Source organism: Capra hircus, chromosome 21, assembly GCF_001704415.2.
Source record: "Capra hircus breed San Clemente chromosome 21, ASM170441v1, whole genome shotgun sequence".
In the NCBI taxonomy this organism is placed as follows: Eukaryota; Metazoa; Chordata; class Mammalia; order Artiodactyla; family Bovidae; genus Capra; species Capra hircus.
In genome coordinates this window covers 21,354,449-21,371,880 of record NC_030828.1, presented here as the reverse complement: position 1 = coordinate 21,371,880, position 17,432 = coordinate 21,354,449, and the positions used below count along the sequence as shown (strand labels likewise).

The 17,432-nt window shown below is 45.7% G+C and overlaps 1 protein-coding gene across 2 annotated transcripts in view; it reads left to right on the top strand.

The window, feature by feature from the left end:
* CRTC3 (CREB regulated transcription coactivator 3) overlaps positions 1,159 to 17,432 on the top strand; it is a 96,857-nt gene continuing 80,583 nt past the window's right edge. The window contains exons 1-2 of one of the 2 annotated variants that reach the window (XM_018065967.1): positions 1,159 to 1,424; positions 10,681 to 10,779. In XM_018065967.1, the coding sequence (XP_017921456.1) occupies positions 1,293 to 1,424; positions 10,681 to 10,779 (231 nt within the window). In that variant the 5' untranslated portion in view covers positions 1,159 to 1,292. The remainder of the gene's footprint in view (positions 1,425 to 10,680; positions 10,780 to 17,432) is intronic. The other variant, XM_018065966.1, reaches the window with a different exon arrangement.

Here is a 17,432-nt window from a genome sequence, read left to right as displayed (position 1 = left end):
ACGAATTTCAAAAGCAATGGTAAATGAAAAAAAGCTGCCAAAGTTAATTTAGCATGATGTAGCTTTTTTGTAAAATTTTAAAAATAAAATTTGGTATTCCATATGCAGTTGGTGGATCCATATGCCGTATATAATAAAAGTGTAAAAACATTAATGTGAATGACAGGTACCAACTTGAGCCCAGTGACCACCTCTAGGGAGGAGGGAGAAGCAATAAGGGTGGGGTTTTAGATCTGCCTGATTTTCTATTTCGTTAATAAATACCAAGTAAATGAAACAAAATGTTTTGATACATTTAACCTTGATAGGGGAGGGCGTGGGTGGCGCTAACATCATTTTCTGCAGTCTTCTGCGTGTCCCTGATAGTTACTAGCTTACAAAAGGCAGAGACACACTCTCAGAGGCGTCCAGGACATCTTTACACACATCAACATCTCTACGGAGAGGAACTACGGGGGCTGCAGACAGGGAGAAAACCGATGAGGCTGACTGACTAGGCTGGAGCTGGAGTCCAAAAGAGCCCACGGATGCTCATAAAGAGCCTGGAAAAGGGGCCGGGGCTGAGGAGCGAAGAGGGGGACCCCCGGGCGGCGGGGATGGTGTCTCAAGTGCAACTCGGGAGATGGTTTTAGAAACTGAGATCCAGATTTAGTAACTGTTTTCTTGGGTGGGCCCGAGCGGACCGTCAGCGACACAGATCGAGGGAGGAAGCGGGCTGGGAGGCGGAGGACGGAGGGCAGCTGTTAGGCCCCACAGGGGTGGGAACCGAGGGAGAGGATTGCTCAAGCGTAGGTCGCCCGTTTTCGCCCCGCTGAAGGAAGTCGGCCTGACTGGGGAGGGCGAGCAAGGTGTTCAAACTCTTTGAAAACTAACGTCAATCCGAAGGCCAGGCGAGCCCTCCCGGGGAGCGCTTCAGTAAAATGGTACCCTAGCGGCTCCCTCACGTCGGGCCCGCTCTGCCGCGCGAGCCGGGGGTCTCCTCGCGGGGTCCGCGCGGCGGGTCGCGAGCCGGGCGCGGGACGCCGGGGAAAGCCCTCCGGCGGCGGGCGCGGGGCAGGGTCGGGGCCGGGCGGCGGGCGGGCCGCGCCGAGGGCGGGGCCGGGCGCGCGGGGGCGGACCTCGGCGCGCTCCCGGCCGCTCGCTGGCGGTGGGGCCGCGGCGGCTCCTCTGCCGGGTCGCGCCGGAGGACGGGCTTCGGGCGGCGGCTGGGGCTGGCCTGCGGACGGACGGGTGGGCCGAGGCAGGGCCCGCGCCCGCCGTCTCCCGCCTCCTGCCGGCGCCGGGCCCGCGCCATGGCCGCCTCGCCGGGCTCCGGCAGCGCCAACCCGCGGAAGTTCAGTGAGAAGATCGCGCTGCACACGCAGCGGCAGGCCGAGGAGACGCGGGCCTTCGAGCAGCTCATGACCGACCTCACCCTGTCGCGGGTGAGGGCCCGGGTCGCGCGGGCGGGGGCGGCCACGGCGGCGGCGGCAGGGGGAGAGGTCGCGGGGCCGAGGCGCCGGCGGGGCCGGGCGAGGGGCCCGGGAGCGGGCCGGGAGAGTCCGGGAGCGGGGCCGGCGCCCCCCGCGCGGCCTCGGCGCGGGCCCGCCTTCCGACACCCGCTGACCGTCTGCGGTCGCCGCGGAGGTGGGAGGGTCGCGGGGGCCGGCTGTGCGGGGAGATGGGAAGGGGCCGAGCCCGGGAAGGCGGGCCGCCGGGTGAGGGAGGCCTAAGGGGGAGGGTGACCGGGAGCCCCGGGAGGAAATCACAAACAGCTTGGAGGCGGGAGTTGCGGCTTCTCGCTGCTCCGAACATCCACCGCCCGCGAGTCCTCCGGGACTGCCCGGCGGGGCGGGCCCGGGGCTCCCACCCGCTCCCTCGGGAGAGCTTCGCGCACCCGTGCATCCGGGGACGGCCCCGGCCTGCTTTGGGGTCCGTCTGGGTATCAGGCGGTGACTCCTTATCGAGTATGGGGCTTTGCTCCTCTCTCTCAGTGGAAGTGCTATATCCGTCCGGTTTACCGAGTTCGGCCCCGGTGTATCATGCGAACTGGAAAGGTGCACAGCGTTGCGGGTGACCCGAGGAGGGTCCAGGGGGACCGAGTAAGGTCCAGGGGGCCGCGCGACCAACACCCGGCGAGGTTAGGTAGCTGTCGAGGGAGGCAGTGGAGGATGGAGGATGGAGGACACAGGAGTGTCTGCGCAGGGCTGCGGGGAAGGAGGGTCAGCGTGAGCGGGGGCAGGCCTTGAGGATCCTGAGTGCTGACCTTGAAGGACCATCAGTAGGATGGGGGAGGGTATGCAGGCGCGGGGCCGGGGTGCGGGGCAACCCGGAGGAGAGCCCAGTTGCAGCAGACTGGTGGTTCCTGGCTCGCTGAGCTGCAGACGCGTCCGTTGCTGGCCAGCAGTGTTTGGGTATCTGTTGCCAGAAATTGGGAGGGTTTTTGTAGAAATCAAAGTTAAGAGATTTTAAATGTAAAACCGACATTTCTTTACATTTAAAATTGGGAGACCTGATAACACTCCTGATTCCCATGTGACAGCCGCTGGCTGGAGCTGGGTGGTGGCTGCGCACGCCTTCTCTGGCTGGCCACAGTTCACACCACACCCTGTCATGATCCCCCCTCCTGATCCCCCACTGCTGAGCCTAGATGTCATTTGCCATTTATCATATTTTTGATGTTCTGGTTTTTTTTAGTGAGGTTAAGGAGAAACAGAAATATTTCTTATGCTTACTTTTCTATCATCATGAGAATAAATATATGCAGATTAAAAAGACAGGATTTCAAGAATTTTTTTTTCCCTTGTGTCCTGGCTGGTTTCACTCATTTATGACCTGCCTGGTGTCCATTTGTGACCTTGGTTGTGTCCCGGGATGAGCATGTCAAGCTCATCACATTGAGGAACATGACAGGGTCAAGGTTGAGAATTAATGCTGGGGCCTGTGTTGTTTAAATACATAAATTTTATGTGTACAGATACATGCATTCTGTATGTATATCTAGAGGTGATCTGCTTGCTCACCCAATTCATGAATCCCGTTTAAAGTGTCTCAGACAAAGGAGGCCGTAATGTACAGACTCTTTCAAAGGCAGTTAATTTTCACAAGTCCTGTGTTCACTGAAATGAGTCTGATTATGTTACTTAAATATGTTCAAACGTAAACTTGTATGTAAAATTCTTTGCTTTAACTGTGATATAACCATTAGCTAAAACATAGGTACCAATAAATTCAAAGTTACAAATGTAGTGAGTTCAAATGGAATTAAGTTAATGTGATAAGTGCTGTTTTGCTGAACTGAATTGAGGCTTTCAGTGTGAATCTCATGTTAAACCCTATAGTTCAGATTATCTGGAGTTTAGCAAGCCTGACCAACTGTGCCTTATATGATAATTCAATTCAGCCACCACTTTTCTCTGTTCTAATTACCATAAACTTATGATGTCATTTTGTCCTTCACCTTGTACAGGACATTATTTACATGTTAATTCTGCCTATTACTGTCTACCAATTGCAAGTAAAATAATGAATGCTAGTTGGGTCCTCTGTGTTCATAAACACAAAGGCAAATGATAATTCTGAATTTGCCTAGTAATTTTTGCTTATTTACATTTTTAGGAATAACTTTCATAATGAAATTACAAAGCTGAAGTACTTTTCGTAGAGTTCTTTGATTCCCCGAGCATATGTCCCAAATTCCAAGGGTCCAAAGATCTCAGATGGAAAAGAATCTATCCTGTTCAGCAGATTATCGATAACCTGATGGCACATATACTGATTTTCCATCACCAGCCCATGGCAGTCATGCTTATGGATGGAACAGACATTGCTAATCAACCTAGGTGCTCTTTCCTTCCTGAGTCTGTGCTGGGCTTTGAGTCTTTCTCCTTATAATCAGAGTTGGAGCTAAATCCTATTTGTTTAGTTGGTGGGATAGATTAGATTATGGAGAATTTTCCACTCTAGCTTTAGGGGTGCAGCCTTATCAGGAAGCAGTGGATAATTTTTGAGAAGAGAATGCTAGGAGGATCAGTTCAGTGATGATGGTAAAGAGAAGGAAGAAAGCAGAGGCAGATAGGCCTGGAAAGAGGCTGTTTCTTTGTTTATTCATTAATTTGTCAGTACTTGAGTGCCCAGTGGGGAGATGTTGGGGTGAAGTGAAAGGTGGGAGGAGGTGAAGATGTGGTGCCTCCCTTCAGAGATCTTGTTAATTTGTTTAGCAAACACCTTTTGAGTCTCTTGTGTGTGTGGGAGGGGGTGTGGGGTAGGATGGACCCTGGGGATACAGTAGTGTGAAGTCGCTCAGTCGTATCCGACTCTCTGCAACCCCATGGACTGTAGCCTGCCAGGCTCCTCTGTCCATGGAATTCTCCAGGCAAGAATACTGGAGTGGGTTGCCATTTCCTTCTGCAGACAGTAATATGGTAGTGTCTCCTAATAGATTGTAGGGATGCTATGGAAGACAAAGATTAATGGGGAAGACATTCATTTGACAAGTAAGGGCACATTTTGGTGAATATTATGAAAGGGGAACAGCTGGGAGGGTATGGTAGAGAGTCCTCACCTCTTACAGTGTCATAAAGAATTAATGGGAGTGGGGAAGGTGTATGAGGGTATATACTTGTGTGTTGAAGGAGGCAGAATGTTTTAGGCACAGGGACAGAGGTGCAGCAAGGGAATGAAGAGGGTCATTTGAGATGAGGCATTCTCGGGAATTTGGGACTTGATCCCAAGGACAATGGAAAGGCACTGAAGGGGTTGAACCAGGAGAGATTTACGTTTTAAAAGAATGACTGTAACTCCCGAATAGGATAGATCAGAGGACGAAGTCACAGGGAAATGGTTTAGAGTCTAGGAGGTGTGATGGTGGGAGTGCAAGGATGCAGTGAGGTGAACAGGTTGATTCTTAGAAGGCAAAAAGGACCAGAATGGTGAATGGATGAGGGAGCTGAGGGAGAGGGAGGACTCGAGAATGATCTCCAGCTTTCAGAGCCGAGCCATTTCAGGGTGTCTTCTGTTGAGAGGGGCTTCCCTGGTGACTAAGATGGTAAAGAGTTCATGTGCAATGCAGGAGACCTGGGTTCGATCCCTGGGTCATGAAGATGCCCCTGGGGAAGGGAATATCTACTCACTCCAGTATCCTTGCCTGGAGAATTCCATGGACTGAGGAGCCTGGCAGGCTACAGTCTTTGAGATCACAAATTAAGAGAGGAAGTGCTGGCAGGAGCAAGTCGGGAGCAGACTCGGTGTCAGGAGATGCCGAGTTTGAGGTGCGCGTGAGGCACTTAAGTAGAGATGGTTCAGCAGACAGTTGCTTCTGGGGCTCAAGAAGGAAGTCTTAGCTGGGGGGGGGGGCCGCGGGGGAGCGGGTCTCTTTGTTGGGTAGCAGCAGGAATAGATTCTGCTGCCTAGAAAGAATTTCTAGAACAGATCTTATAGATTGGTGGCCTGAATTGTAATTTGGCTGTGTGATTTTTTTTTTTAATTTCTTTGGTGGGAGGCCCCAAATGTTGTTTTTTTTTTTTTAAATTAGGGCCAACAGTGAATATTGAGATTTTTACGTTAAAATCTGGACTCTGGCTTCTTTTGAAAAATGAGATTATCTAACAACACTTACTGTCCATTTCTGCATGACTGCCGAATGGCAGCTGCCCCCGTTAGACATGCCCTTCATTCTGCCACAGACTTCCTCACTCTCTGTGGTTTCCTCACAAGTGATTCTAGCCTGCTTCGCTTATTTGCCTTCCATACTTGGCACCCCTACGCTCTTGAGTTTGTAACTCTGCTGCAGAATGAAACATGCAAAGGGCCTAGGAGGTGTCCAAGGAGCTGCACCATTTAAAGGAGAGGGACAGGAGGAAGGAGGAGAAGGGGCGACAGAGGATGAGACGGTTGGATGGCATCATTGACTCAGTGAACACAAGTGTGAATGAACTCTGGGAGATGGTGAAAGACAGGAAAGCCTGGCATGCTGTAGTCCATGGGGTCACAAAGTCGGACAAGACAGCAGAGGAGGATGAGCCCGCAAAGATGACTGAAGGGTAGACAGAGAGATAGGGAAAAAACCAGGAGGGTCATGGTTCGGAGGAGGGAGGGCGGACTAGCCGAGCCCAGTGCTGCTGGCTAGTCTGATGTGATAAAGACCCAGCCTCTGGTCTAGTCGTTTAGAGGTTGTTGGTGGCCTTGGTGAGAGCCACCACATCCACAGCATACTGGGTGAGGCACTGAGGGCTTGAATGAAGGAAGCAGGAAAGGGTTGGGAACCTGCTTAAGAAGTCTGGCTTTGAAGGACAACTGGTAGTGTTGAGAAGCCCCAGGATAAATGCCACATAACCTGGAATGTTAATTTTGCTTGAATATTTGGGAGGAACTGTCACTTTCATGGGCTTCCCAAGTGGTGCGTGGTAGAGTCTGCCTGCCAGTGCAGAACATGCAAGGGATGTGCGCTTAGTCCCTGGGTCGGGAAGATCCCCTGGAGTAGGAAGTGGCAACCCGCTTTAGTATTCTTGCCTGGAAAATCCCATGGTCAGAGAAGCCTGGTGGGCTGCAGTCCTTGGGGTCGCAGAAGGTCAGACATGACGGGGCATGCATGCACATCAGTTTCGTATTAAAACAGGCAACAGATATGGTATAGTGAGGCCTCTGAGAGAGGAGCAGAGAGAGGAGAGGATAAAGATTAGGTGTGGTTTGACTGTGGAGTGTTATCGCTTTGCCAGGCATTGTGCTGATCACTCTCCATTCATTGTCTCCTGGAGTTCTCACAGCAGCCCTATGGACTGTGTGGTCTACAGTGTTCCTCATTTTGTGGAAGGTGGCATGGCCAGTAAGAGGCAGTTCTAGGGTCTGATGACGGTTGTCACACTGAATGTCTATATGCTCAGCTGCTTTTCTCCCCCACTAAGATACCCAGTTGTACTAGTGGCATCTGCCGAAAACAGTTCTCCACTGAACTGCTGTGACACTTTGGTCAAAAGTCAGTTGGCCATATACGTGTGGGTCTGTTCTCGGACTCTCTCCTGTTTCTGCAGATCTGTTCATCTTTCTTTTGAACAGTAGCGCACTGTCTGGATTATGATAGCTTTATAATCGGTCTCAAAATGAGGTAACTTAAGTCTTCTATCTTCACTGGTCTTAAGAATTGCTTTGGCTACTCTAGCTCATTCACTCATCCATAAATTTTAGAATTGTCGTGTCAGTTTCTGTGAAGAGGCCTGCTGGGATTTTTGGGGGGGATTGTGTTGACTCTTGACAAGACTTTTTCAAAAACGAATTGGTGAGACTTAGATCTCATTTCTTACAGACATTGGAGGAAATTCCACTGAAGTATGAGACCAAAAAAAAAAAAAAAAGATAACCAACCTCTACTGTACAGCACAGGGAACTCTGTTCAATATTCTGTAATATCCTAAATGGGAAGAGAATTTGAAAAAGAATATGCATATATATATATATATATAAATTAATCATTTTGCTGTACATCTGAATCAAGCACAACATTGTAAATCAACTATAGTCCAATATAAAATAAAAACTTTTTAGACTTTTTAAAAAATTGAAAAAAATAAAGTGTATGCCTATAGGCTAAAAGTTGCTAACTCAAGGTACCAGGTGAGGCAAAAAAATGAATGGAGGGATCAGGAATGAGGTGGTAAATGGTCACTGATCTCAGGCCAGAGTGGAGGATAACAGGGTACAGTGAGGACTTGGGGAAGCTGGAGAACCCAAGCCCTGTCTGAACTCCATGCCTCGCCTCACAGCTCCATGCCTTGTTGCCAGGCAAGAGTATGGGTTTAGTGTTCGTCAGATCTTTCAGTCAAGAGAAGATGGAAATCCAGATTTTTGTGCCTTCTTGCAATGTTTTAAAATTTAAAACATCGAGTGGGTCAGTTCCATGTGGGTCGAGCAGAACTCTCTAGGCTAACCATGGCCTGTAGCCTGATGGTCCAAGTCCTCTGTCTCAGGCTACTCATTCTTTGATCCTCATTCTCCTTATCAGTAAGCATGATGGTATGGGAGACCATCTCTAAGGTTCTTTCTAGCTTACTGGTTCTCAGTTTCAAAAGAGGAGGGCCTCAGAATTACTCAGTAGTTTAGGAGGTGGCTGAAGCTATCAGCGCTAATGACGTTTTGAGCAGTTGTCCCAGACCTTTACACACACTGTCACATCTGTTCTCTGACTTAATCCTTCCATCATCTGTGTGAAGTAGGCAGCAAAGAGATTTGTGCAACCACATGGGAATGCCAGGTTACGACGTCAAGTCTTCCCATTCCAAATCCAGCGCTCTTTTTTTTTTACTGTGGTGCAGCCATTTCTGAAAACTCTAGAAATGGACATTTTGGTAGAGCCAGCAGATGCAGGAGATGTGGGGAGGGACTCCAGTTCGGCTGAAGGCAGATCTCTAGCTAGATCCAGAGCTCAGCTTGGTTGAAGTGTCAAGGCTTTTGGGTAAGAGTTTAAGCCTTTGTGAAAACTCCCTGAAGGTAGAGACTTTGGCACATGTTCATCTTAGTAAGCTGCTGCCTGGCACTGTACCCAATACACAGTTTACCATTTTTATGTAAGTGAGTAAGTGGATGGGTTGATGGAAGAAGGAATCAAAAGCTTTAGATTAAGGGGGCTGAGAATTTTGTCTAGAGAATCTCAAGGACAGAGAGTTGAATGTTTCCGGTTGAGAATGTTAAAAGCTGAGACTTTATACTGATAACTTAGCTGATAGATGGGAAAAGCTCACCATGGCCTCCCTCTCGTATTTGACTCTCAGATCTGGGTTTTGATTAATAGATTATTACCATTTCCCTGTGCCATGTTTTTGAAAAATCAAGTACTGTGGGTATAAGGAAGCTAAGGCTGCCAAAGGATTTTATATGATATGCTTTTATAACCTCCAGACAGATGCAAGCCCTTATCTTTGGAGATACCTATTGAAATATGGAATGCTAGGCTGTCTCGCTTTCAGTGGAGTGTAATGGGTGATGAAGGAGATAAAGATGAATCAAGGTTAGATGTAAGTTGATCGTTGTTGGAACTGGAAGATGAAGAGATGGGGTTTCATTATACTCATCTCTGCTGCTGCTGCTGCTGCTAAGTCGCTACAGTCGTGTCCGACTCTGTGCGACCCCATAGACGGCTATTTTGTATGTATTTGAAAGTTTTCATAATAAATGTAAAAACAAAAAACCAGAGCACGCCATAGGCTCAGCGAAGCTTTTGGTCACTTTTCCCTGAGCTTGTGAATAGTGTGATCATTGAGGAAGAAATGGATCACAGGAGAGGAACATGGCAGAGATAAGAATGTGGGTTTTGAGTTTGCCGTAGCTCAGGCTCCTCTAACTGGGTGACCTTGGGCAGGTCTCTGACCTTCCCTAAGTCTGGGTTTCCAGGGTTGTAAAGGCAGGATCACTTGGTCTCCCTTGGTGGTTGTTGAGAGGGTGAGGGATAAAGTGGGCATAGCCTCTGAGGACAGCCTCTGGCTCATCTTAGGGGCTCATATCTGGTAGTTTTTATGATTATTAGGCAAAGACAGAGAAAGTAACGAAAGGGTAAAACTCTGCCTCAGGGTTCCCAGCTACCCCCTTCTTCCCTACATGAATTACAAGTGCCAAGGGTTATATAACCACCGAGGTAATTTATTGTTTTAGAAACAGAATTCTCAAAGATCAGATTGGACCACTCTGGGATTAAGGACCGTAACCAGTTTACTGCCTTTTGAAAAATGAAGCAAGAAAGAACTTACAGAATAAAAGCATATTAAAACAGTGGGACACCATGTTATACCTGTTGAATTGGTCTCCTTCTTTCCTCTAATGAAGGATAATATCCCATGTTAGTGAGTTTTTGGCCAAACATTTTTCTCACATATACATTGCTACACCCTCTGGGAAAGCATTTTGGCAATGTGTATTGAGAGCCATCTAAAAGCCCAAACCCAAGACTTAGTAATCACTCTTTGAAATGTATTCTAAGTCAGTAATGTGGAAGAAGAAATGTTATGTAGCCATTTAAAATGCTTATATAATATCATAGAAAAAGAGTTGTGATGCAAGCTTGTAGACTTGTGCCTATGTTGTGATCACCACTGTGCAGTTTTTGTTTTTGTTTTTGTTTTTTTAATTTTGGCTGTGCTGGGTCTTTGTTGGGGCATGCAGGCTTTTTCTAGTTATAGCATGGGCTCAGTTGCCCTGCAGTATGTGGGATCTTAGTTTCCCAACCAGGGATCGAACCCCTGTCCCCTGCACTGGAAGGAGGATCCTTAACCGCTGGACCACCAGGAAGTCCCAGTGCAGCTATTACACCTGAAAGTAAATGGAGACTGGAAAAGAGCATGGAGAAGGGAGGATAGTATGTTAGGATCATGGGCAGTGGCTTACTTTTTTTTTTTTTAATTTCTTTTATTGCTGTTAAAGATTGTGCCTGCATGCGCCGCCTCCCCCACCCCCCCTCAACACACACACACATGCACTCAAAGACTGTGCAAGAAGGTCTTTGAGTCATGCCTGTGACATGACACGGATAAATTCCTTCCCCAAAATAGACGAATCAAAACCCAGAAAGCCCCGGAAACTGGAAGGTTTTAAGTAGAGAAGAAATTGAAACCAAGACTTTCACTCTTGAACCATGTTGCTGCATAACACTGTACTTTGATGCTTCTTTCAGATCTTTGCTGTCATGTCTCAACAGCTTTGAAATCTCTCTGTCCCCAGGTTCAGTTTCAGAAGCTTCAGCAGCTGCGCCTTACACAGTACCACGGAGGATCCTTGCCCAACGTGAGCCAGCTGCGGAGCAGTGCCCCAGAGTTCCAGGTACCGGAGACACTTACTTCCTTCACACCTTGTGAGATCTCAGCTCCCTGGCCAGGGATCGAACCCAGGCCCTCAGCAGTAAAAGCAGAGTCTTAACTAGGCCACCAGGGAATTCCCAATACTTACTATACTTTCTTTGAACTGAGTGGAGTGTAAAAGAGGCAAAAATTTTCCTTGAAAAGATTAGATATCAAAGGATAAAGTTCAGAAGTGTTCTGGGCAATCCATTATTATTCGTTTCACAAATGGTCCAATGTAGCACTGTCCAGTGGAAATACACTGTGAGCTACATATGTCATCTAAACATTCCTTCATTTAAACCATGTTAAAGAGAAAGAAATCAATGTAATTAATTTTAATATTGCTTAAGTAATTAACTTTATTTGACCCAGTGTATCCAGAATAATATTATTTCAACATATAATCAGTATTAAAAAATTAATGAGATATTTCATCCTCTTCTTTTTTTGAATGAAGTCTTTGAAATCTCATGTGTATTTTGCACTTAAAGCACATCTTAATTTGTACCAGTTATGTTTCCCCACCTTCGTGTGACTGGCTTCCACCATATTGGACAGGACAAATCTATGGCACAGATAAGTGGTCAGTACTTTGTTTAGAGGAGTAGTGTCATAGAGCGCTTTAATCATTCATGTTATTGAAAAGCCTTATTCAAAACAATGTGGAATCAGTGATTTGGACAATGGTATATGATATTGTTGTTGAAATCTGAATTAGATTTAGGTATCCTAGTCTCTGAAAACTTAGGAGCCTGACATTTTCGTTAACACAATATAAGATTAAGTGTTAAATCTGGGATATAAACTCTAAAATGAGGTATAACTGTATTCATTTGGATGCCTCTCCATTTTAAAAGTACTATCTTCTTTCTCTGTGGTGAAATCTGGTTCACTTGTTTGATGATGTCCCATAAAGCAGAAGTAATATTATTTAAATGGAGACTTCCATTTGAGAGTGCTGATAGAAACTCTTAGGTATAAGGCGGGTAGAAAAAGTACTCTGTGAACCGGTTTGTGCCTTAGTACACTGGAGTCTTGTCTTTAGCATAATGACTTTGGAATCTCACCGCAACACTGCCTGCATTAGAAACCCACTTCTAGCAGTCAGACTATCTTACATCTTGGCCCGTTGGGTCATTCAGTATCCAAATAAAGTAGATCTCTACCTTATGCTGGAGTTTGTGCTTCAGAAAATAGGGCATCGCCAAGGGGTACTGAGTTTGAGATTCCAGTTTTGTGGTACTTTCCTATCAGCCTTGGAGGAATACAGAATAAACTGTAGTGTCCCTCCCCTGGTATATTGGATGGGACAAAGTGACAGGCCCTGGGCTCCCCAGGATTCTTTGAGTAATTTCTAAACTTTGAAGCAATTGCAAGCTTACAGAAAAGTTGGGAGTACAGTAAAAATAGCTATATTTTTCCCCTTGAGAATAAGTTGCTGATCTCATGCCCTGTCAGCCCCAAATACTTGACCGTGTATATTTCCCACCATCAAGGCCATTGTTCTACATGAGCTGAATAGAGCTGTGAAATCAGGAAATTAACAGTATGTGTTACTACCATTTGACAAGCTTGGGCACCTTCAGGGTGGTATGGCTGTGGACACATTATTAGTATTTGATCCTGAGACCCCATTCAGGTTTCCCCTAGATGTCCCGTTACTGTCCCTGACAGCAAAAGGATCGAGTTCAGAGCACATACATTGTCTTTAGCCCCTTCTGGACAATTTTTCCATTTTTTATTTTTGACATTAAAAAAATCATTTGCAAATTGTGTGACCTTGCCACTTCTGAAGGTTGCAAGCCAGTTCTTTTGCAGAATATCCCTCGATTGGGGTTTGTCTGATGTTTCAAGATTAGATTTAGATTATGTGTCTTTTGCAGAAAAGCCAAAATTGATTTTAATTTTGTATCCAGTGAAGTGGGTGATTTTTCATTTGCATGATGTTCACTTTTATCATTTAATTTAGGTGGTGTTTGTCAGTCTTCTCCACTCTAAAGTTACTCTTCTTTGTAATTAAATATGTGTTTTGGCACCCCACTCCAGTACTCTTGCCTGGAAAATCCCATGGATGGAGGAGCTTGATAGGCTGCAGTCCATGGGGTCGCTAAGAGTTGGATACAACTGAGCGACTTCACTTTCACTTTTCACTTTCATGCACTGGAGAAGGAAATGGCAACCCACTCCAGTGTTCTTGCCCGGAGAATCCCAGGGACAGGGGAGCCTGGTGGGCTGCCGTCTATGGGGTCACACAGAGTTGGACACGACTGAAGTGACTTAGCAGTAGCAGTTTGTGAGGAGGTAATTTATCAGGATTCTCATCAAACTTTCAACTTATACATTTATTTATTTCTACATATTTATATGGTTTAGTGATTTCTTATATTATCTGATGGGTTGTAATCTCTAACTACTATTAGTATTTTGGTCCTCACATTTTCCCTGATTAGGCTGATAGGAGCCCCTTCCCAAGAGTCTCGTCAAAGTGAGAAAAAAGGGAATCCCAGAACCATAAACTATTTTTTAAGCAAACAGCGCTAGAGTTTAATTTATGTACAGTACGTACTTGTATATACGGGGGCCTAATCTCTGGCTGCAGTGCGTGGGCTTCTCATTGCAGTGGCCTCTCTTGTGGCGCACGGCGTCTAGAGCGGATGGGCTTACGCTGAATGCGGGCTCAGTAGTCCAGTGGCTTCTCTTGTGGCGCGCGGCGTCTAGAGCGGACGGGCTTACGCTGTATGCGGGCTCAGTAGTCTCGGCTCGCCGGCTCTCTGGCTCTAGAGGATGAGCTCAGTAGTGGTGGCATATGGGCTTAGTTGCTCTGAGGCACATGGGATCTTCTCAGATCAGGGATTGAACCTGTGTCTCCCGCGTTGGCAGGCAGATTCTTTACCACTGAGTCACCAGGAAAGCCCTGACCTCTCTATGATTTATAGTTTTACATTGTATAATTATGACCACAGTCCAAGTTAAGAACAGTTTCATCATCCTGCAAAAGTTCCCTTAACATCCCTTTGTAATCTGTTTCCATCCCCACCTCCTGCCTCTGGAACCACTGATCTGCAGTTTTGCCTCTTCCAGAGTGTCCTCCAAATGGAATCAGACGCAGAATTTGTTGACATAGAAATTGCATTTGAGACTCACTCACCTCTATTGTAGCATGTATGTGTTTCTTAGAGCTGCCATAACAACATACCACCAACTGGGTGGCTTACATTTTAAACAACAGAAATGGATTCTGTCGCAGTTCTGAGGCTGGAAGTCTGAAATCAAGTCCATAAGGCTATACTTTCTGGGGACTCCAGGGAAGAATCTATCTCCTCGTCTCTTCCGAGCTTCTCTTGGCTGCCGCCAGTCCTTGGGGTCCCTTGGCTTGTGTGCTGTCACTGCCCCGGTGGTCTGTATTCCATATGACCACTCCTGTTTGCCTGTTTTCGGATACCCGCTTCCTTCTCTTATAAAGACACCACCCTAATCCAGTATAACCCCATCCTAACATGTTTACATCTGCAAAGACTCTCTTCCCAAATAAAGTCACATTCACAGGTACTTAGGGTTATGACTTGAACAAATCTTGGAGGAACATGATTCAACCCACTGCATTGCAGTTATCAGTTGTTGTTTAGTCGCTGAGTTGTGTCCATGTGTCTTTTGTGACCCCACGGACTGTAGCCCACCAGGCTCCTCTATCCATGGGATTTCTCAAGCAAGAATACTGGAGTCCATTGCCATTTCCTTCTCCAGGGGATGGTCCCAACTCAGGGACTGAGGCCAAGCATCCTGCATTGGCAGGCGGATTCTTTGCCACTGAGCCACCAGGGGAGCCCTGTTGCTGAGTAGTATTGCACTGGAGGGAGGGACTATAATTTGTTTATCCATTCATCACTTGGTGAGCACTTGGATGGTTTCCACCTTGAGGCGGTTATGAGTGAAAATATTCACATTCAGTTTTTGTGTAAACACCTAGTAGCGGAACTTTTGGATCAAACGTAAGTGTATATTTACCTCTGTGAAAGACTGCCAAACTACTGTACAAAGTGGCTATACCATTTCACATTCCTGCCAGCAAAGTTCCAGAGACTCTGTACTCTCTCCAGCCCTTGGTATTTCAGTTTATTTTTTTTTAAATTATGCTTAAAAAAGCACAACATGAAGTTTATCATCGCCACCATTGTTAAGTGTGCAGTTGAGTAGTGTTGAACATATACACGTTGCTGTGCAGCCAATCTCCTGAACGTTTTCATCTTATAAAACTGAAACTCCATGCCCATTAAACAGCAACTCGATTCCCTCATTCTCCAGCCTCTGGCAACCACTGTTCTACTTCTGTCTCTCTGACTCTGACCACTCTAGGTACATTATATAAGTGAAGTCATGTAATACATGTCTTTTTGTGACTGGCTCATTTAGCATAATGCCCTTGAGGCTCATTCATATTGTAGCATGTGACAGGATTTCCTTCCTGTTGAAGGTTGAATAATACTTCATTGTATATATATGCCGCATTTTGTTTATCCATTCATCTACTGATGGACACTTGGGTTGCTTCTACATCTTGGCTATTATGAATAATGCTACTATGAACATGGGTATGCAGACACCTCTGTGAGATCCTGCTTTGAATTCTTTCTGATGCATTGCCAGAAGGGGGATTGCTGAGTCACATGGTAATCCCATCTTTAATGGTTTGAGGAACCCCCATTCTGTCTTCCACAGTGGCTACAGCATTTTGCATTCCTGCCAACAGTGTGCAAAGGTTCCAATTTCTCCACATTGTTGTTACTATTTGCTGGTTTTGTTTGAATTCTTTTTTTTTTTTTGGATAGTAGTCATCCTAGTGGGTGTGAGGTGGCAGTGTATCAGTTTTAAAAAGTTGGTCATTCTGGTGGATGTGTAGTGGTATCTCATTGTGGTTTTAATTTGCATTTTTCTAATGACTTAGGAGGGCATGGCAACCTACTCCAGTATTCTTGCCTAGGAAATCCCATAGACAAAGAAGCCTGGCAGGCTATAGTCCATGGGATTGCAAAGAGTCAGACACGACTGAAGTGACTTAGCATGCACAGTACGCGATGACTTACGATATTGAACATCTTTTTGTACACTTATTGCCGTTCTTATCTCTTCTTTGAAGAAGTGTCTGTTTAAATTTTTTGCCCAGTTTTAAAAAGGAGTTCTTCTTCTTATTGTTAAATAGTTAGAGTTCTTTATTTATTTATTTTGAATACCTTTTCTTCAGTAGATATGTATTTGACAAATAGTTTGTTCTGATCTGTGGGTTATCTTTTAATTTCTTAAAGTTTTGAAGAGCATAAGTTTTACATTTTGATGAGGTCCAATTTATCAAAATTTGCTCTTTTATAATTAATCTTTTATATTGTCTCTGAGACTTCTTTGTTTAATTCAAGGTCAGAAAGATTTTTTTTCCAGTGTGTTCTTCAGAAGTTTTATTGTTTTAGGTTTTATACTTCAGTAATTTCAAGTTAATTTTTTTAATGTGATGCAAAGAGTGGGTTGGAGGGCTCTTTTTGCATATGGATATTGAATTGTTGAGCATCATTTGTTGAGAAGACTTTCCTTTCCCTACTAAATTGCCTTGGCACCTTTTAATATTTTTATTTACTTATTTATTTGATTGTACTGGATCTTAGTTGCACCACTCGAGATCTTCCGTCTTTCTTGCTACATGTAGGATCTTAGTTGTGGCATGTGGGATCCAGTTCCCTGACCGGGGATCAGACTTGGGGCTTTGCATTGGGAGTGCAGAGTCTGAGCCACTGGACCACCAGGGAAGTCCCACTTTGGCTCCTTTGTTGAAAATCAGTTGACCGTATATGTGTGGGTCTGTTTTTGGATTCTCTCTTCTGTTCCACTGGTCTCTATGCCCATCATTTCACTAATATCACACTGTTTTGATTGCTGTACCTTTACAAGAAGACTTGAAATCAGGGAACAGGAGTCCTTTAGCTTTGGTCTTTTTCAAAATTATTTTTGCTTATTTTAGTTCCTTTGCTTATCCGTAGAATTTTAGATTTAGCTTATTGACTTCTACAGAAAGGTCTGCTGGGATTTCAAACGAGATTTCATTGAATCTATAATGATGGTGAATCTAAAACTGATGTTTTAATACTGAGTCTTCCAATCCATGAACATGGTACAGAAGCAGAGGTTCTTGAGTCAAGTATTATTTAAACACAGCCCACTTCCTTTTTGTTTATAGATCCTTTGGAGTTTACAGAATGTTTTCACTTCTGCTGTTCTACTTGATCTTTAATACATTAATTGGTAAGCATGCTGCTACTGCTGCTGCTAAGTTGCTTCGGTGGTGTCCGACTCTGTGCGACCCCATAGACAGCAGCCCACCAGGCTCCTCTGTCCCCGGGATTCTCCAGGCAAGAACACTGGAGTGGGTTGACATTTCCTTCTCCAATGCATGAAAATGAAAAGTTAAAGTGAAGTCGCTCAGTCGTGTTCAACTCCTAGTGACCCCATGGACTGCAGCCTACTAGGCTCTTCCACCCATGGGATTCTCCAGGCAAGAGTACTAGAGCGGGTTGCCATTGCCTTCTCCAGTTGGTAAGCATAGTACTGTGTTAGTATTGGTTAAAGACTAATTTTCTATTCTAATGGAGG